The 20,589-nt window shown below is 45.7% G+C and overlaps 1 protein-coding gene across 2 annotated transcripts in view; it reads right to left on the reverse strand.

Annotated features, from left to right (window-relative positions):
* RETREG3 (reticulophagy regulator family member 3) overlaps positions 1-20,589 on the reverse strand; it is a 30,687-nt gene that overhangs the window by 2,915 nt on the left and 7,183 nt on the right. For both annotated transcript variants that reach the window (XM_032163694.2, XM_032163695.2), the window contains 7 exons: positions 10,015-10,121; positions 5,451-5,481; positions 4,382-4,508; positions 3,669-3,753; positions 2,727-2,864; positions 1,101-1,183; positions 272-404 (listed from right to left, as the gene is read on the reverse strand). In XM_032163694.2, the coding sequence (XP_032019585.1) occupies positions 272-404; positions 1,101-1,183; positions 2,727-2,864; positions 3,669-3,753; positions 4,382-4,508; positions 5,451-5,481; positions 10,015-10,121 (704 nt within the window). The remainder of the gene's footprint in view (positions 1-271; positions 405-1,100; positions 1,184-2,726; positions 2,865-3,668; positions 3,754-4,381; positions 4,509-5,450; positions 5,482-10,014; positions 10,122-20,589) is intronic.

Below are 20,589 nucleotides of genomic sequence, written 5' to 3' on the forward strand. Positions count from 1 at the left end.
CCACTTATAGATGGCTGTTATCTCTACACAATTCCCCCTCTCTTCTTCTATGTCCTCTGTGAGGCTAGTGCCTGAGGCTACTAAGGGACTAAAGTCTTCAAGAAGGGCAGCAGTGCCATCCTGGCTGTAGCCACAGCCCTCAGGCTGCTCTGCCACCTGATCCACAGCTCAGAAAACAGGAGAGGAGCATGCACCAGTATCCCCTCTGTTCAGGGAAGCTAAGAGGCAACAGTCAGAGCCATTATTAACTGAGGTCAAAGGCTGCCCTCACCTTCAGAGCCTTCCGTTAGAGGTGTTTGGCCCCTTGAAAGATTGAATGTGCCATTGTCTGTACAGGAGACTTCAGCGTCTGAGTGCTCAGAGTCTGTGATGGCCAATTCCCTGGCAACAGTAGAATCGTCCAGCTTAGGAAAAGAAAAGACCAACAAACGTGAGATAATGCCATCAGGAACCATGTGTAGTCACCAGGTACAGCTTTACTGATCAGCTAGCATTAGTTATCCGAAGACCATCAATGTAATCAGGGATAGATGGTAACTTCACGTTGAAAACTCCCCCTCCCCCCCTTTTTTTTTAATCAATACATGTGAAAGTAACAACAACAAAAAAATCTTGACCCGTTTTAGGCTGCTCTCCCAAAGAAAACACTCATTCATAACCTCTTAAGCACAGGAAGAAAAGCAGTCTTGGGGGAGTCAATTACCCACTTACTTTAAGGCAAATAATTGACCCAGAGATAACTTTTCAAAGTGGTAGGAGGATACACATACTGCACAGACCCAAGGGTGAACTGGGCTGTTTAAAAGATGATTGTACCAGCTCCAGAAGTTCTTCCATAATGGTAGGGTAAAAAGAGATATGGAAGAGCGGTGCTGGGCATCAGGCTCTAATTGAGATCTAGGTTGATTAGAGGAATGATATGATAAAAAAAAAAAATTGAGATCTAGGAACAAAGTCTCACTTCTCTCCTTGTTACTGGTCTTGGGAACAAGGGGAGTCTAAGGCCTCAAACCTGGTTATGGCCTAAGTGTGAGCTGTCAGATGGTTAAAAGGGAGCTAAAGAAAACTGGACAGTGAAGCAGCTCCCACACTCAAGATACCTGAGGACAGAAGGCAGCAAGCTCCTCTTCGCTGTCACTGTGGTTGTCCATGGCTCGTTCTGGGTGGAGAGCTCTGCGGCGTACTGTGGGAAGAGCACAAAGCCTTGCTTGATACCTTCCCACCAGCGTAAAATCCCCTTTGGACTTTAAAGGCATAAAATCAGAACACAAAACAAAGAGCCTCTCTGAATCTGGCTCTAAGCCTACATAATAATAACAGAAGGCTGAGCTGCTGAGCCTAAATGCAAGGTGAGTTGATAACACAGGAGAAAATATCTCAGCTTCCAACATCCTCTCCACCAGGCCCTACATATTTCTTTTTTTTTTTTTGAGATGGAGTTTTGCTCTTGTTGCCCAGGCTGGAGTGCAATGGCGTGATCTAGGCTCACTGCAACCTTTGCCTCTTGGATTCAAGCGATTCTCCTGTCTCAGCCTCCTGAGTAGCTGGGATTACAGGTGCTCACCACCACACCCCGCTAATATTTGTATTTTTAGTAGAGACGGGGTTTCATCATATTGGTCAAGCTGGTCTCGAACTCCTGACCTAAGGTGATCCACCCACCTCAGCCTCCAAAAGTGCTGGGATTACAAGCGTGAGCCACTGCGCCCAGCCTGGCACACATTTCTATTCTGGTCAGATGATCAAATACCAGGCTTTGTCAACAACTCTCTGGATGGCTAAAGGCAGACCTAACGTCAAGGTGTTAAGTAGACATGATCAGAGAGAGGGCAAAAGGAGATGCACACCTTGTTAAATCAGACTTTTGAGGACTGGTATTATTCAACTGGCTGCCCCAAGGGGACTTGGGCCTTGATGACCAAGTACAGGGCTCTTTGAAGGCCAGGCCTCCATAAAACACAAAACCTGACAAGACCACACAAGGGAGGGAAAAGTTTGTACTAACATCATTAAAGTGTTGCATAGATCTCAGGCTAGTACACTTACAACCTCTAAGGTAGCAGTTTTTAATCACCTTTGGGAGGCAGCTTTTACTAGTGAAGAGAGACCAGGCTTAGGAGTTGAAAGGATCTGCTGTGGGCTCAGCATGGTGGCTCACATCTGTAATCCCAACACTTTGGAACGCCAAGGCAGGAGGATCGCTTAAGCCCAGGAGTTCAGGATCAGCCTGGGCAACATGAGACCCCATCTCTACAAAAAAATTTAAAAATCAGCCAGATGTGGTGACACATGCCTATAGTCCCAGCTACTGAAGGGTTTGGCGGGGCTGAGGTAGAACGATCACTTGAGCCTGGAGGTCGAGGCTGCAGTGAGCCATGATCATGCCACTGCACTCCAGCCTGGGCAACAGAATGAGACCCTGTCTCAAAAAAAAAAAAAAAAAGAACAAATACTAGGAATTTATCTTCACTGTCTAGCTTTTATCCAACTTGAAAGAGCTTTTATCAGATAGGTTTAAAACGGGAGCCTAGGATTCCAAATGATAAAAACTGGCAAGCCTGCACAGGTTTCCCTAGAACAGAGTATCATTTTTACCTACCAATCCTCACCCCCACCAACTACCCCCCACTTCCACTTTTGAGGACCCACCCAGTATGTCAGACCTATGGGCTTCTCTTTTTCGCCCCAAATTGCCTAAGTGGAAGGAATGACACCATGACACTTACATTGTCTCTCTCTCTGCTTGGACATCATGTAGCCACGGACACTGAAGTCCAGCCGCTGCAGAGCTGGCTTCAGCCGCACATATGCTCGATCCCACAGTCGGTGGTACACAGCAAGGGGCCACATCATGACAGTGACAACTGTGAGGAGGCATGGTAAACAGTGACAAAATGGAGAAGGGGCTGCAAAAAACATTCCCAACTGTAGCGCTGCTATTGGTCCTTAGGGCTTGGACACAAAGTGTGGAACAGATCTGCCCAAGTCTGCCGGTCATCTTCACCAGTCTCCCCTACACTTGAAGGAATTTTTGAGGGCAGGGACTTCTATAGCCACCCACAGAGCCTAGTGCAGGGCTGTGCACAGCACAGTATGCTGCTGACAGGCCAAGGGCAGAACCTGGCAATGAGTGTCACTGAGCCATAAATGGTAACAATGCCTAAAAATTACACAAATCATGCGAGGTTTTGATATACAAAAGCCACAGGCATAAGTACTTAGTTCTTCCAGCCCCAAGCAAGCTGAGTACATGCCAACAGGAAGTAACTAAATTTACAAAACTATGCTCCAAGTGGGAAAAAAGTACTCTGGCATAAATAGAACTGAGTAGAGAAACCCCTAAGAGTTATGTTCTGCTGACAATACCCTGGCTCTAAAAATTCCTCCTTAAACAGGGACAGGCAGTCCTTTATAGCTGGTAATACAAACAATATATGTTAGTGGACCCTCATCAATTTCTGACTTGGTAAGAAATGAACTGTGTATGTGGAGAGCCTGCTAAAGTTACGAAGGATATTTTCATGACACTAAACAGGTCATGAAAATATGCAAAGGTCATATCCTAGAGAACTGAAATATCAAAGTCCTCTCCCCAGACCTAGAGTTAGCCATAGTTGGAAAGCTATGAGCAGGGTACACTTCGTAGGGGAGGTATATGTCATACTTACGCATCAAGTAGGACAGCAGAAGCCCAGGGACGTAGCGGCCCAAGACAGCCAAAAAGGTCAGTATCCCACAGCTCAGCAAGCAGAACTGGGGAATCAAGAAAGAGTATTAAGTTTCTGCCACATGGCAGGGGACTGGGGTGGGTGTGGAGGGTTAGGGTAGAGATATGATCGAAAGACTCTGTAAGTCAAGCATGGATGTGTAGCCACTGTTGCATCCAATGGTGATTCTGTTTGGGAAGAAAAGGAGCATGTCCCCTTCTATTCAAACTCCTTTTATATGGCTAACCCCATAGGGCTGCACCTTTCATGCCAAGAAATTGGTTTGAATAGGACTTAGCCAAAAATTCTCTCTGAAATCAATGTTGGTGGTGGTTTTTTAAGTCAACAGAAACACACACACAAAACCCAAAAAACACAACAACCTATCACATATTTAATATGACACGGAACGTACACAAGAAAGCTTTCTTTCCCATCTTGAAGCAAGAAAACGGCCTCATCTAAGTGGCAACCACACCAAATGAGCAGTCACCAAGCTCCTGTCTTAGTCCTAATGGCTGGTCAGAAGGCCTTTCCTATAGCTTCCTTTTGTCTCTATAAACATCATAGTCTTTACTTTCTTGAATGAAGACATGTAGTAAAGGAGCTGTTTCAGTTTAGCATGAACTGAACTGAGAGGCCAGAGATGAAAGTGAAAAAGGGAAGAGTCTTACCTTGCCTGGGTTTTGCTTTTTGAAAAGCAAAACATTCCTTATGAAAATGGTCCCACTAACCCAGACTTCAGCTACATGGTGGCAGAGCTCGGGCACGCTGAGCAACCGAGGGTGCACAAAGCCCCAGCTATGGGAGAGAGAAGGGGGAGCTGTGAAAGGAGGATGTTGAGGGTCCCCCCATCTTGCTGTACAGGCAGCCAGTGCTTCCGGTTTTAAATGGGGTTTGGGGAGTGACTAGGCCCAGGTGCTTTGGAGGTGAAGCATGACTTTCTTCTTGGCTCACCAGGTTGAAACCTGAATTTAGGTACAAGGAGGACAAACTTGTTCTGACAACTCCACCCTATGAGCAAGCAGCCCAATCCACGTGTGTAAACCTGCCCCCAGCTTCAAGGCCCTTTGTGCTTAGAAATGTTTTCTTCCTTGCACTCAGACCATTGCAATTCCCTGTGACTGCAATCTAGGGATAAAAGTGAGCACAGTCTGACTGACACCACTGCTGCTAAGGGGGACGAAATGGTGGATGTGCCCCTCAGAGAGAAAATAAATAAAGCAAAACCAAAATAAACCATAGCAGAGAAAATTCCTTGGATCAAACAAATGGAGTGGATGAACTGAGAAATGAAAGCAGGAGCTGTAAGACACAAGAGGAATCTTTGGCTTTGACTTGCTGATGCCAGGAACCAATGTGTTTTCTGACCGGGAATTTTAAATAGCCAGAGGTCACAGAAAACACTAAATGACCTCGTATAAAAGCCAGGAGACAAATGAAGTTAGCTGCCTTTAAGTTTTCTCACTGGGACTGAATAATGCAGCTGATTCCCTGGCATGTCAGGTTATGGGGCACTGTAATGCTTCTTTTTCAGAAACTTCTCTTGTAAAGATCAGAGGACACAGGCCATCTCAACATATTGCTGCCTGAACTTTAGGATGTGTTAAAATGATCATTTGGAAGAGCCTAGGTTCTCAGCTTACACTGTGTGTCCAGAACATGGGGTTAACAACATGTAACCAGAATATTACAAGAGAATGAATCAGAGCAACAAAAAGGGATTTAATTAGTGTTCCATACCTCTCATTGTCTAATGCGTCGGGTCTTGGCACTACAATATTAAAACAAACACCAGCATTAGTTGGTAGGGAAAACTAAACATGAAAATGTTAGGCTGTTGGTCTGACAGCTCAAGTTTTAATAGGTTGGGGAAAAGAAAACAGTAATAGCCGATAAAAAAGGAGACACTGTGTTATACTGCCAGTTAGGGAGCTGCAGACAAGGGAATAATCACTTATGCCTACTCATTTTTCGAGGGGAAGGAAGGAAGGTCCAAATGGACTATTTGAGCCCCTTTCTAATGACCTCAGCTGAAAGCCAAGGTGTACAAGAAAAATGGTCCCTCTCACCCCTTGAGTGTGTCTGGGATGCCCATACACATCAATCTGTGCCAGGCTACACAAGGTACGTTGTAACAACTCCAACCCTAGAAATCCGCCTGTTCTTTTATTTTTTTTTTGAGACAGAGTCTCGCTCTGTCGCCCAGCCTGGAGTGCAGTGGCACGATCTTGGCTCACTGCAAGCTCCGTCTCCCATTCTTCTGCCTCAGCCTCCTGAGTAGCTGGGACTACAGGTGCCCGCCACAATGCCTGGCTAATTTTTTTTTTTTTTTTGGAGACAGGGTCTTGCTCTGTAGCCCAGGCTGGAGTGCAGTGGCGTGATGTCAGCTCACTCAGCCTCCCAAGTAACTGGGACTACAGGCGCATGCCACCACACCTGGCTAATTTTTGTATTTTTATTAGAGATGGGGTTTCACCATGTTGGCCAGGCTGCTCTCGAACTCCTCCACCTCCCAAAGTGCTGGGATCACAGGCGTGAGCTACCGCACCCAGCCGAAATCTGCCTGTTCTCTTTATTTTTCTGAGACAGACTCTCACTCTGTCACCCAGGCTGGAGTGCAGTAGCATGATCTTGGCTCAATACAACCTCCACCTCTGGTGTTCAAGCAATTCTCCTGCCTCAGCCTCCCAAGTAGCTGGGATTACAGGCACCCGCCACCACGCCTGGCTATTTTTGGGTTTTTAGTAGAGACAGGTTTTTGCTATGTTGGCCAGGCTGGTCTTGAACTCCTGACTTCAGGTGATCCACCCGCCACAGCCTCCCAAAAGTGCTGGAATTACAGGTGTGAGCCACCACACCCAGCCTGCCTGTTCTCTTTAAAAAGAGACCCAGAGCTAGGTGTAGTCATGCTCACTTATAGTTCTGTCTTCTTGGGGGACTGAGGCAGGAGGATCACTTGAGCCCAGGAGTTCAAGTCCATCCTGGGCAACACAGTGAGACCCTGTCTCTAATCAAAAAAAAAAAAAAAAAAAAAAATGGGGAGACCCATTATCTACCTGAATGATGTATAAGTCTTTTGATATTCACCAGCCATTAGATAGGCAGATGAACTACACGATTCCTTGAAGTCTCTATAAAATATGATGGGCATGTATTTAAAACCTGTATACTCTGGTTTGAATATCTTGCCAACACTTCAAAATTAACATGTCTAAAATCTGCATCAGTTTTCCTCTCTCACCCCTTCAAACCAACTTTCCTGTCTGCCTTTGCCTGCTAAGAGTAATGCCATTCTGCCACTCTCTTAGCTTTAACCCCCATCCACTTATGTCTTTTATTATACATATATAATAATAATTATTTTTTGAGACAGGTGTCGCCCTGTTGTCTTGGCTGGAGTACAGTGGTGCAATCACGGCTCACTGCAGCCTCAACCTCCAGGGCTCAAGGGATCTTCCCACTTCAGCCTCCCAAGTAGCTGGGGACCACGGGTGCACACCACCATACCTGGCTAATTTTTTTATTTTTTGTAGAGCCAAGGTTTCATCATGTTGTCCAGGCTGGTCTCAAACTCCTTGGCTCAAGCAATTCTCCTGCCTCGGCCTCCCAAAGTGCTGAGATCACAGGCATGATCCACTGCACCTGGCCCCAACTATTTATGTCTTGATCTTCCTTCTTCACAGCTCTCCAAGCCATCTATCATTTGTATTCACTGAGGTCTCTCTGACTACTTCTCACAAAGACACTGCCACAGTCTCCTAACAGGTCACCCTGTTCCACTTTTCCTCCTTCCATGTGGTCCTAAAAATGCTACTAAATTAATCTTTATTATCGGCTGGGCGTGGTGGCCCACGCCTGTAATCCCAGCACTTTGGAAGGCCAAGGCAGGCGGATCACTTGGGGTCAGGAGTCCGAGACCAGCCCGGCCAACATGACGAAACCCCATTTCAACTAAAAATACCAAAAAAATTAGCTGGGCATAGTGGTGCACGCCTGTCGTCCCAGCTACTCAGGAGACTGAGGCAGGAGAATCATCTGAACCTGGGAGGCAGAGGTTGCAGCGAGCCAAGATCGCGCCACTGCACTCCAGCCCGAGCAACAAAGCGAGACTCTCTCAAAAAAAATTTTTTTTTACTTAGCTGGGTGTGGTGGTATGCACCTGTAGTCCCAGCTAATTGGGAGACTGAGGTGGGAGGATCACTTAAGCCCAGAGATTTGAGGTTGCAGTGAGCTATGATCACGCCACTGTACTCCAAAACCTGGACAACACAGTGAGACCTAGTTTGTTAAAAAATAAGAATAGGGCTGGGCACGGTGGCTCACGTCTGTAATCCCAGTACTTTGGGAAGCAGAGGCAGGCAGATCATCTGAGGTTGGGAGTTCAAGACCAGCCTGACCAACATGGAGAAACCCCAACTCTATTAAAAATACAAAATTAGTCGGGCGTGGTGATGCATGCCTGTAATCACACCTACTAGGGAGGCTGAGGCAGAATTGCTTGAACCCAGGAAGTGGAGGTTGTGGTGAGCTGAGGTTGTGCCATTGCATTCCAGCCCGGGCAACAAGAGCGAAACTCCGTCTCAAAAATAAAAAATAAATAAACCAAAAATAAAAATAAAAAAGTCGGCTGGGTGCAGTGGCTCACACCTGTAATCCAGCACTTTGGGAGGCTGAGGTGAGTGAATCACTTGAGTCCAGGAGTTTGAGACCAGCCTGGGCAACATGGCAAAACCCCGTCTATAGAAAAAATACAAAAATTAGCTGGACATGGTGGCAAGTGCCTATAGTCCCAGCTGCTCAGGTGGCTAAGGTGGGAGAATTGCTTGAGCCCGGAAGGTTGAGGCTACAGTGAGCCATGATTGCACCACTGCACTCCAGCCTGGGTGACAGACCAAGACTCTGTCTCAAAAAAAAGAATGGGCCAGGCACGGTGCCTCATGCCTGTGATCCCAGCACTTTGGGAGGCCGAGGCGGGTGGATCACCTGAGGTCAGAAGTTCAAGACCAGCCTGGCCAACATGGTGAAACCCCGTCTCTACCAAAAATACAAAAATTAGCCAGGCATGGTGGCGCGTGCCTGTAATCCCAGCTACTAGCAGGGCTGAGGCAGGAGGATCACTTGAACCTGGGAGGCAGAGGTTGCAGTGAGCCAAGATCATGCCACTGCACTCCAGCCTGGCCAACACCGTGAGACTCCGTCTCAAAAGAAAAGAAAAGAAAAGAAAAGAAACAAACAAAAAACCTAATACCAACATACTTTCAGTTTTATTTCCTAGCACTCCCTTTAATGAACCTTCATCCTGGCCATATGGTCAATTCTCTGATGTCAGGAAATGCTTTGCAACTTCTGGTTCCTCAGACTAATCAAGCCACTGGACTCTCCAGAAACAGACTTTTTTCTCGATTTGTTCAAATCTTTTGCTTTGTTCCACTCTCAGGCTAGGGAAAAAATATATGGTAAGTATACCAATCACATACTGCACTGTGACATCTGTGGTACTGGTCTATAATTGTCACTTAATTTTTCATTTGTTTGTGTATGCATTAGCTTTTTAAAAAGACACCACATGTCATGGTGCTTTCTTTCTTTTTTTTTTTTTTTTTTTTGAGACTGAGTTTTGCTCGTCACCGAGGCTGGAGTGCAGTGGCACGATCTCGGCTCACTGCAACCTCTGCCTCCTGGGTTCAAGTGATTCTCCTGCCTCAGCCTCCTTAGTAGCTGAGATTACAGGTGTGCGCCACCATGCCCAGCTAATTTTTTGTATTTTTAGTAGATGGGGTTTCATCATGTTGGCCAGGCTGGGCTCAAACTCCTGACCTCAGGTGATCCACCCGCCTCGGACTCCCAAAGTGCAGGGATTACAGGCGTTAGCCCTGTGCCCGGCCATCATGGTACTTTCTATAAGTCACAATTGCCTAGCCTAGTGTTTTGCAAATGAGCAATTTAAAAGAAATTCCTGAGAGGTAAATTAGTACTGCCTCAATAAAGATGCAGTGTCCAATAATGATAATTATTATTTTTCATTTGAGGACTACTTATTCCTCAGGCCATTATGTTGGCAAAAATAGCTCAGGTGGTGAGTACAGATTTCCTGTGCTTAGTAACAATGGAAAGGGCAGAACCCAGCTCTAAGGAACCATAACTGGGGCACAAGCCCTTCAAGTGCCTCCTAAAGCAAATGATTCAGACTTCGAAAGACAGTCCCCAGCTCCATACACCTCCTCATAAACCCCTAATACTAAAGGTACAAATTATAGGAAAGGCCATCTTCAGTTCAGATTGTTCTAAATGCTACCAAACTCACCTTTCATTTCAGGCCAGATTTTGTTCTTCCATTGATCAATACACACAATGATCATCAAGCCAAATGCAAGTAAAAACACAAGACGAAGGGATGTCAGGGCAAAAAACCTACAGAGGAAGAAAAACAGAAGAAAGATCACTTACCTAGTTATCCTAATTTCAGAAAAGGCCACATGTGTACGATGGGCTCTGTGGTAAACAGACCTGAGGTCTAGCTTTTTTTGTTCTGACACTTAACTAGTTATACACCTTGGGTAAATCATTTAAACCTTCTGGACCTTAACTACTCTACCTATGGGGCAGAGAGAATAATTTGCTGCTGTAAAGGCAGAGGACTAAATCAAATAACCTCTTAAAGCTCCTTCAGCTTTCCAGTCTATACCTCTATTAATTTCACGGAGAAATTCATCCATGATAACAAGTTGTTATAATGAAAGCAAACATCTTTCTACCAAATTAGACCCTAGTGTAGGGCAACAAACTGATAGAGATGCACTCAAGAGCATTTAATTCAATTACATATCTTTTTACAGATACAGGAACTGAGGCCTGAAAAATATTTGATTAAGATCACACAGAAAGTTGGCACGAAAGCTATACTTAAAAGCAAGTTCTGGCCAGGCGCAGTGGCTCAAGCCTGTAATCTCAGCACTTTGGGAGGTTGAGACAGGTGGATCACCTGAGGTCGGGAGTTCAAGGCTAGCGTGGCCAACATGGTGAAACTCCGTATCTACTAAAAATACAAATATTAGCCGGGTGTGGTGGTGTGCGCCTGTAATCCCAGCTACCTGGGAGGCTGAGGCATGAGAATTGCTAGAACCCAGGAGGCGGAGGTTACAGTGAGCCAAGATCATGCCACTGCACTCCAGCCTAATAATAATAAAAGCATTCTCAGAATAAACAAATCTTCTCAAATTTCAAAAAAAAAAAAAAAAAAAAACAAAAAACTTTTTTTTTTTTGTCGCCCAGGCTGGAGTACAGTGGCGCAATCTTGGCTCACTGCAAGCTCCGCCTCCCGGGTTCACGCCATTCTCCTGTCTCAGCCTCTCCGAGTAGCTGGGACTACAGGCGCCCGCCACCACGCCCGGCTAATTTTTTGTATTTTTAGTAGAGACGGGGTTTCATCGTGGTCTCGATCTCCTGACCTCGTGATCCACCCGCCTCGGCCTCCCAAAGTGCTGGGATTACAAGCGTGAGCCACCGTGCCCGGCTAAGAAACACTTCTTGATTTATTTTGTGAGGCCAGCATTATCCTGATACCAAAGCCAAAGACACAATAAAACTGTAGAACAATATTCCTTATGAATATAGATGTAAAAATCTTCAATAAAATACTAGCAAGTTAAATTCAGCAGCATATTAAAAGTATTGTACACCATGACCAAATGAGATTTATCCCAAGACTGCAAGGGTGGTTTAACATACAAAAAAATCAATAAGTGTAAGGCATCACATCAATAACGTAAAGGAAAAGCTAGTTCTTATTTGAAGGAATCCACCATAAAAAAATTTTGAGGCCAGGCATGGTGGTTCACGCCTGTAATCCCAGCACTTTGGGAGGCAGAGGCGGGCGGATCACGAGGTCAGAAGATCGAGACCATCCTGGTTAACATGGTGAAACCCCGTCTCTACTAAAAATACAAAAAAATTAGGTGGGCGTGGTGGTGGGGGCCTGTAGTCCCGGCTGCTTGGGAGGCTGAGACAGGAGAATGGCGAGAACCCGGGAGGCGGAGCTTGCAGTGAGCCAAGATCGTGCTCCTGCACTCCAGCCTGGGTGAAAGAGCAAGACTCCGTCTCAAAAAAAAAAAAAAAAAAAGAAAAAAAAATTTTGAACAATCTGAGAAATCTGACATTGAGAACACATCTAATGATACTAAGGAATTTTTTTTTTTAGATGTTAAGGTAGTTTTTTTTTTCAGATCCATTTTGGTTTAATATTAAATGAGGAAATTCAGAAACACAGATTAGTACAGATAGCATAACTGCTACACTCTGGGTCTTCATTTTTTCCCTTTTTTCCCCCTAAGTAACATGTGATGTGAACATGAACTGTAGAGCCCTGGCCAGGTGCAGTGGCTCATGCCTGTAATCCTAGCACTTTGGGAGGCTGAGGCAGGCAGATTGCTTGAGCTCAGGAGTTCGAGACAAGCCTCGGCAACATGGCGAAACACCATCTCTAAAAACAAATACAAAAAATGAGCTGAGCATGGTGGCGCGCTTGCGGTCCCAGTTACCTGGGGGACTGAAACACAAGAATTGCTAGCCTGGGAGGTGGAGGTTGCAGTGAGCGGAGATCGCGCCACTGCACTCCAGCCTGGGTAACAGAGTGAGATTCCGGTCTCAAAAAAACAAATATTGAAGCCAATATGAAAATTATATATAGATTAGAACAGAATATAAATAGCATTTCATAGTATTCCAAAAAACTAGGCACGGTGGCTGAAGCCTGTAATTCCAACACTTTGGGAGGCCCAGGTGGGCAGATCACCTCAGGTTAGGAGTTCGAGACCAGCCTGGACAACATGGCGAAAACCTGTCTCTACTAAAAATACAAAAATTAGCCAGGTGCGGTGGCGTGCCTGTAGTCCCAGCTACTCGGGAGGCTGAGGCAGGAGAATCACTTGAACCTGGGAGGTGGAGGTTGCAGTGAGCCGAGATCGCGCCACTGCACTCCAAACTGGGAGACAAAGCAAGACTCCATTTCAAAATAAAGGCCGGGCGCGGTGGCTCGCGCCTGTAATCCCAGCACTGAGAGGCCAAGGCGGGCAGATCACGAGGTCAGGAGATCGAGACCATCCTGGCTAACACGGTGAAACCCCGTCTCTACTAAAAATACAAAAAATAAAAAAATTAGCCGGGCATGGTGGTGAGTGCCTGTAGTCCCAGCTACTCGGGAGGCTGAGGCAGGAGAATGGCGTGAACCTGGGAGGCGGAGCTTGCAGTGAGCCAAGATCGCGCTACTGCACTCCAGGCTGGGCGACAGAGTGAGACTCTGTCTCAAAATAAATAAATAAATACATACATACATACACACATACGTTTATCCGGCTGTATATTTGAATATACATACATACACGGGGGACTGGCTGAGGAACTTTACATTTTGTCTGTAGACTTTTTTTTTTTGAGACGGAGTTTCACTCTTGTTGCCCAGGCTGGAGTGCAATGGCACGATCTCAGCTCACTGCAACCTCCACCTTCTGGTTTGAAGCGATTCTCCTGCCTCAGCCTCCCGAGTAGCTGGGACTACAGGCATGCACCACCATGCCCAGCTAATTTTTTTTGTATTTTTAGTAGAGACGGGGTTTCACCATGTTGGCCAGGATGGTCTCGATCTCTTGACCTCGTGATCTGCCTGCCTCAGCCTCCCAAAGTGCTGGGATTACAGGTGTGAGCCACTGCGCCTGGCCTTTTGTACTTTTTTTTTTGAGATGGAATTTTTTGAGACACTATATTGGCTAGGCTGGTCTTGAACTCCCTGACCTCGTGATCCTACCTTGGCCTCCCAAAGTGCTCGGATTACACGCATGAGCCACTGCACCCTGGCCCCTTTTTTTTTTCTTCAGACAGAGTCTTGCTCTTGTGACCCAGGCTGGAGTGCAGTGGCACGATCTCAGCTCACTGCAACCTCTGCCTCCCAGGTTCAAGCGATTCTCCTGCCTCAGCCTCCCAAGTAGCTGGGATTACAGGTGTGAGGCATGACACCTGGCCATAATTTTTAAAAATAACATTTTAAAACCATACAAAGAATGAGGGATGGAAGGGAACAAAAACTCAGAAATCCAGTCACCAATGACAACCCTCTTTCTTTTTTTTTTTTTTTTTTTTTGAGAAGGAGTCTCTCTCTTGGTTGCCCAGGCTGAAGTGCAATGGCGCGATCTCCGCTCACTGAAACTTCCACCTCCCGGGTTCAAGAGATTGATTCTCCCTGTCTCAGCGCACTGAGGCAGGAGGATTGTTTGGTTAAGTCCAGGAGGTTGAGGCTGCAGTGAACGTGTTCACGCCACTGCACCCCAGCCTGGGCAACAGGGTAAGGCCCTAAGAAAAAAAAAAAAATCATTAAGAAAAAATAGATTGTGAGCCTACAGTAGGCAGAAGGAGTAACAGGCTATCACAGTCCCCAAACCGAACAATTCATGTGTGAATTTCCAGAGTTGACTGTATCTGCAGTTGTTTTTGCCAAGTTGCAAAGTTCTCATGCTCATTATCGTTGCCGAAAAATGTTTTCAGCTGGGTGCAATGGCTTACACCTATAATCCCAACACTTTGGGAGGCTGAGTTGGGAGGATGGCTTGAGCCCAGGAGTTCGAGACCAGCCTGGACAATATAGTGAGACCTTGTCTCTATTTAAAAAAAAAAAAAAAATTAGCCAGGCATGGTGATGCAAACCTGTAGTCCCAGCTACTTGGGAGGCTTGCTTGAGCCTGAGAGGTTGAGGCCCCAGTGAGCCGTGGTTGTGCCACTGCACTCCAGCCTGGTTGACAAATTTGAGACCCTTTCTCAAAAAAACAAACAAACAAAAAAAGAAATAAAAATGTTTTACTTTTTTTCTTATTACACTGTTATATCTGCTTGTGAGTTTTTTGGCCCGCATGAATAGACACTGCAGGACTAAACGAATACAGAGGAATCCTCCCTTTTTTTCCTCCATTCCTTACCCATACCATCTCTAAAGTACTTCATCTTCAATTACATCTTGTCCATCCACATAGTTGCAAAGCTTGTTTTACTGCTTGACTTCTAGGTTACCTCTCTAAAATGACAAGTATGATGTGACCTTATTATATACAAAATACATCAATCTGATGTTGATACTCCCTTTTATTTAGGAATTTTGTATTGAGGGCTGGAACGAAAGGAGAAGCACACACTTATCTATATCATTTTATATTTGATAAACCTGTAAGAGAACATTAATATTAATTACCTGGTTACTTTGGAGGGGTCAACTCTAGTTCTTTGAGGTGATCTGTCTATTAAGTTTTGCTGTTTGGAAGAATTTTTTTTTTTTTTTTTTTTTGAGATAGAGTCTGGCTTTGTCACTCAGGCTGAAGTGCAATGGTGCGATCTTGGCTCACTGCAACCTCTGCCTTCTGGGTTCAAGCAATTCTCCTGTCCCAGTCTCCCGAGTAGCTGGGATTACAGGTGCCCTCACCATGCCCAGCTAATTTTTAAATTTTTTTAATAGAGACAAGGTTTCACCATGTTGGCTAGGCTGGTCTCAAACTCCTGACCTGAAGGGATCCGCCCGCCTCGGCCTCCCAAAGTACTGGGATTAGAGGCGTGAGCCGCTGTACCTGGCCAGAAGAATCTATTTTTTCTTTTTTTTTGAGACGGAGTCTTAGCTCTGTCGCCAGGCTAGAGTGCAGTGGCGTGATCTTGGCTCACTGCAACCTCTGCCTCCCAGGTTCAAGCAATTCTCCTGCCTCAGCCTCCTGAGTAGCTGGGATTACAGGCATGCACCGCCACGCCCAGCTAATTTTTGTATTTTTAGTAGAGACAGGGTTTCACCCTGTTAGCCAGGATGATCTCGATCTCCTGACATTGTGATCCACCCACCTTGGCGTCCCAAAGTGCTGGGATTACAGACATGAGCCACCGCGCCCGGCCAGAATCTACTTTTTCTCTCTCTCTCTCTCTATATATATATACTTTTTTTTTTTTTTTTTTGAGACGGAGTCTCACTCTGTCACCCAGGGTTCAAGCAATACTCCTGCCTCAGCCTCCTGAGTAGCTGGGGTTACAGGTGTGCGCCACTGCGCCCAGCTAATTTTCGTATTTTTTTTTTGAGACAGAGTCTTGCTCTGTCACCCAGGCCGGAGTGCAGTGGCGCGATCTCGGCTCACTGCAAGCTCCGCCTCCCAGGTTCACGCCATTCTCCTGCCTCAGCCTCTCGCGTAGATGGGACTACAGGCTCCCGCCATCACGCCCGGCTAATTTTTTGTATTAGTAGAGACGAGGTTTCACCGTGTTAGCCAGGATGGTCTCGATCTCCTGACCTCGTGATCCACCTGCCTCGGCCTCCCAAAGTGCTGGGATTACAGGCTTGAGCCACTGCGCCCGGCCTTAATTTTTGTATTTTTAGTAGAGACAGAGTTTCGTCATGTTGGCCAGGCTGGTCTCGAATCCCGGATCTCAACTGATCAGCTCGCCTCAGCCTCCCAAAACGTTGGGATTACAGGCATGAGCCACCGCGCCTGGCCAAGAAATGTTATTTTATACCACAAAGAAAAACTCTTCTTCCTCTTTATTTTTTATTTATTTATTTATTTATTTTTTGAGACGGAGTCTCGCTGTTGCCCAGGCTGGAGTACAGTGGTGCGATCTCAGCTCACTGCAAACTCTGTCTCTCAGGTTCACGTCATTCTCCTGCCTCAGCCTCCCAAGTAGCTGGGACTATAGGCGCCCGCCACCACGCCTGGCTAATTTTTTGTATTTTTAGTAGAGACAGGGTTTTACCATGTTAGCCAGGATGGTCTCGATCTCCTGACCTCGTGATCCACCTGCCTCGGCCTCCCAAAGTGCTGGGATTACCAACATGAGCCACCACGCCTGGCCTCTTCCTCTGAAGTTCTTACTGTGGCTTGTTCCAAAAAAAGATAAATCTGGGACTAAAATTGATTTATGGACAAGGATTAATCTTGTTATGGAAGATGCTCACAATTTTAGCCTTCAAGACCCAGAAAATATACCCTTTATGAAACTATTGGCTTATCTTCATCTGCAGGATGAAATCCCATTACCCCCTATCATAAAAGGGCCTTCATGATCTGGATCCTGCCTCTCTCCCCACACTTGATTCCCTCGTTTTTTATATTTCAGTTTCATGAAACTACTTACAATTCCTTACGTATCTTACTAGATTGGCGTTCTCCCTATCTGAATGTCTTCTCTCTCTTACCACACCTTTCGGCCCCATTTCCTTAACATTTATCTTGCAAATCACAGCTTAGATATCTTCCTGTTTGTTATTATTACCTGTCATGTTACATCGTGAACAGAAACACACATGAATTTACTTGAGAGTAAAGTTTGTGTCTTATTTTTTTCTGTAACTGGGCTTACCACAAGGCCTTGGCACGTAACAGGTACTCAACGGTATGTTGAATTGAGGTGAAGTATAGCTCATAAGAATGGAAGGTAAGGGCTGTAACAAGCTATTTAAATAGTCCAGGTCTTAGAGAAAGTCTTTTTTTTTTTTAAATGTTTACCAGTTTATTATAAGGGATATGTTTTTATTGCCATCATCTCTGGAAAACCAACCTTCTTAGGAGAGCTTAATATCCTTTCCCTACCCTAGTTTCTATTTGTGTTAGTAATCGTGCTCTGGGAAGGGGAAATTGCCCACAGTCTGGCAAGCCTCCCTAGAGAGCCCTTTCAAGTACTCTGGAGAAAACAGCAATGCCATGTGCTGCTGCTGGGGAAGGGAAGCAGCAGCACTGGGGAGCAAGAAACCCTAGAGCTCTTCTCCTTGGCCTTGTTAAATGTGCTTGTTTGTTGGGATGATGCACTGGCTTTAGAGAGATCAATGGCCTGAGGCAAATCTAGAGGCTTATTTCTGTTAAGCTGCTTTTATTCTTTAATCTTACATACAGTCACAGTATCCTTTAGGTGGTAGGGTGGAAAAAGTGAAAAAGGGTTGTTGGCTGGGCACAGTGGCTCATGCCTATAATCCCAGTACTTTGGGAGGCTTCGGTGGGTGGATGACCTGAGATCGGGAGTTTGAGACCAGCCTAGCCAACATGGAGAAACCCCATGTCTATTAAAAATACAAAATTAGCCGGGCGTGGTGGTGTATGCCTGTAATCCCAGCTACTCAGGAGGCTGAGGCAGGAGAATCGCTTGAACCCAGGAGGCAGAGGTTGCGGTGAGCTGAGATTGTGCCATTGCATTCCAGCCTGGGTGACAGAGCAAAGCTCCGTCTCAAAAAAAAAAAAAAAAAAAATTATACAACATGAATTCATGTTTATCGAAAAAGAAGTACAGGCATGGTGGCTCATGTCTGTAATCCCAGCACTTTGGGAAGCCAAGGCAGGTGGGTCACCTGAGGTCAGGAGTTTGAGACAAGCCTGGCCAACATGGCAAAACCCCATCTCTACTAAAAATACAAAAATTAGCTGGGCATAGTGGCAGGCACCTGTAATCCCAGCTACTCAGCAGGCTGAGGTGGGATGATAGCTTGAGTCTGGGAAACCGAGGTTGCAGTGAGCCGTTATCGTGCCACTGTACCCCAGCCTGGGTGACAGAGCAAGACCCTATTTCGAAAAACAAAAAAGCAAAACAGAAAAAACAACCTAAACACTAATGAATTGGTTTGTGGGGAAAAAAAAAAGTTTAAAAAAAACCAACAAAACCACACACGACAGGCCAGGTGTGGTACCTAATGCCTGTAATCCCAATACTTCGGGAGGCTGAGGCAGGAGGATCACTTGAGTCGAAGAGTTTGAGACCAGCTTAGGCAACACAGCAAGACCTCATCTCTACTGAAAAGAAAAACATTAGCTAGGTGTGGTGGTGCACGCTTGTAGTCCTAGTTACTTTGGAAGCTGAGGTGGGAGGATTGCTAGAGCCAGAAGGTTGAGGTTGCAGTGAGCTCTGATTGTGACACTGCACTCCAGCTTGGGAGACAGAGCAAGACCCTGTCTCAAAAAGAAAAAAAAAAAGTTATCATTTATGACATTTATAAGAAAATTGGAAATGTGAACACTGACTAGAATCATTAATTTTTTACATGCAATAATGATGGCAGATGTTTCTTAAAGTCTCTTTTTCAGAAAAATATACTGAAATACCTAAATTAAATGATATGACACATCAATAATTTGTCTCAAACAATAAGGAAGACATAGAAAAGAACCGGGGTATGGAAGACACAAAATTGGCCAGGAATTGAAAAAAATAATATTATGTACATGGTGGCACACAATATTATTCTGTCTACTTACAGGTTTTAAGCTTTCCATAATAAAACATTTTTAAAATGATCCATTATCCACATACGTACTCTAAAAAATGTGAAGACAGGCTATTCTCTTCATTAAAAAATTCACATATAAAAACACTATGGTTTTAAAACTTTTTCACATAATACATAGACAATTAGCCTGGTGTGGTGATGAACTCCGGCGGTGTCAGCCATGAGGTGGAATGATCGCTTGAGCTCAGGAGTTCCAGGGTACAGTGAGCCATGATCACACCACTGCAATCTAGCCTGGGTTACAGAGTGAAACCTTGTCTCAGAAAAAACAATGAATGGGCCAGGTGCAGTGGCTCAAACCTGTAATTCCAGCACTTTGGGAGGCTGAAGCAGGTAGATCACTTGACATCAGGAGTTCAAGACCAGCCTGGCCAACATGGTGAAACCCCATCTCTACCTAAAAATACAAAAATTAGCTAGGCATGGTGGCGGGTGCCTGTAATCCCAGCTACTCGGGAGGCTGAGGCAGGAGAATCGCTTGAACCCAGGAGGTGGAGGTTGCAGTGAGCTGAGATTGTGCCACTGCACTCCAGCCTGGGCAACACAGGAAGACTTCATCTCAAATAAAATAAAACAAACTAAGACGGTGGCTCAAGCCTGTAATCCCAACACTTTGGGAGGCTGAGGCAGGCAGATCACGAGGTCAGGAGATCGAGACCATCCTGGCTAACATGGTGAAACCCTGGCTCTACTAGAAATACAAAAAATTAGCCGGGAGTGGTGCTAGGTGCCTGTAGTCCCAGCTACTCAGGAGGCTGAACGGTGTGAACCCGAGAGGCGGAGCTTGCAGTGAGCCGAGATCGCGCCACTGCACTCCAGCCTGGGCAACAGACAGAGCAAGGCTCTGTCTCAAAAAAAAGAAAAAAAAAAAAAAGAAAGAAAGAAAGAAAAGAAAAGAAAAATAAACGAAAAATAAACCAAGAAGTTTCCAATTTTTTTTTTTTTTTTTGAGACGGAGTCTTGCTCTTGTTGCCCAGGCTGGAGTGCAGTGGCGCGATCTCAGGTCACCACAACCTCCGCCTCCCAGGTTCGGGCGATTCTCCTGCCTCAGCCTCCCAAGGTAGCTGGGATTACAGGTATGCGCCACCATGCCCGGCTAATTTTGCATTTTTAGTAGAGATGGGGTTTCTCCATGTTGGTCAGGCTGGTCTTGAATTCCCAACCTTAGGTGACCTGCCTGCCTTGGCCTCCCAAAGTGCTGAGATTACAGGCATGAGCCACTGCGCCCAGCCAAAAGTTTCCAATTTTTGATGTAATAAAGAAAAGCTGAACTATACATCACTGAGCATGTTACTGGGTCAAAGGTATTAACTATTTTAAACAAATAGCTTTATTGGTCGGGCACGGTAGCTCACACCTGTAATTCCAGCCTTTGGGAGGCCAAGGCAGGTGGGGTCACTTGAAGTCAAGAGTTCAAGACCACCTTGGCCAACATGGTGAAACTCCATCTCTACTAAAAATACAAAAATCAGCCAAGGCATGGTGGTGCACACCGGTAGTCCCAGCTACTTGGGAGGCTGAGGCAGGAGAACTGCTTGAATCTGGGAGGCAGAGGTTGCAGTGAACTGAGATCACGCCACTGCACTCCATTCTGGGCCA

Source organism: Hylobates moloch, unplaced genomic scaffold, assembly GCF_009828535.3.
Source record: "Hylobates moloch isolate HMO894 unplaced genomic scaffold, HMol_V3 SCAFFOLD_10, whole genome shotgun sequence".
Taxonomy (NCBI): Eukaryota; Metazoa; Chordata; class Mammalia; order Primates; family Hylobatidae; genus Hylobates; species Hylobates moloch.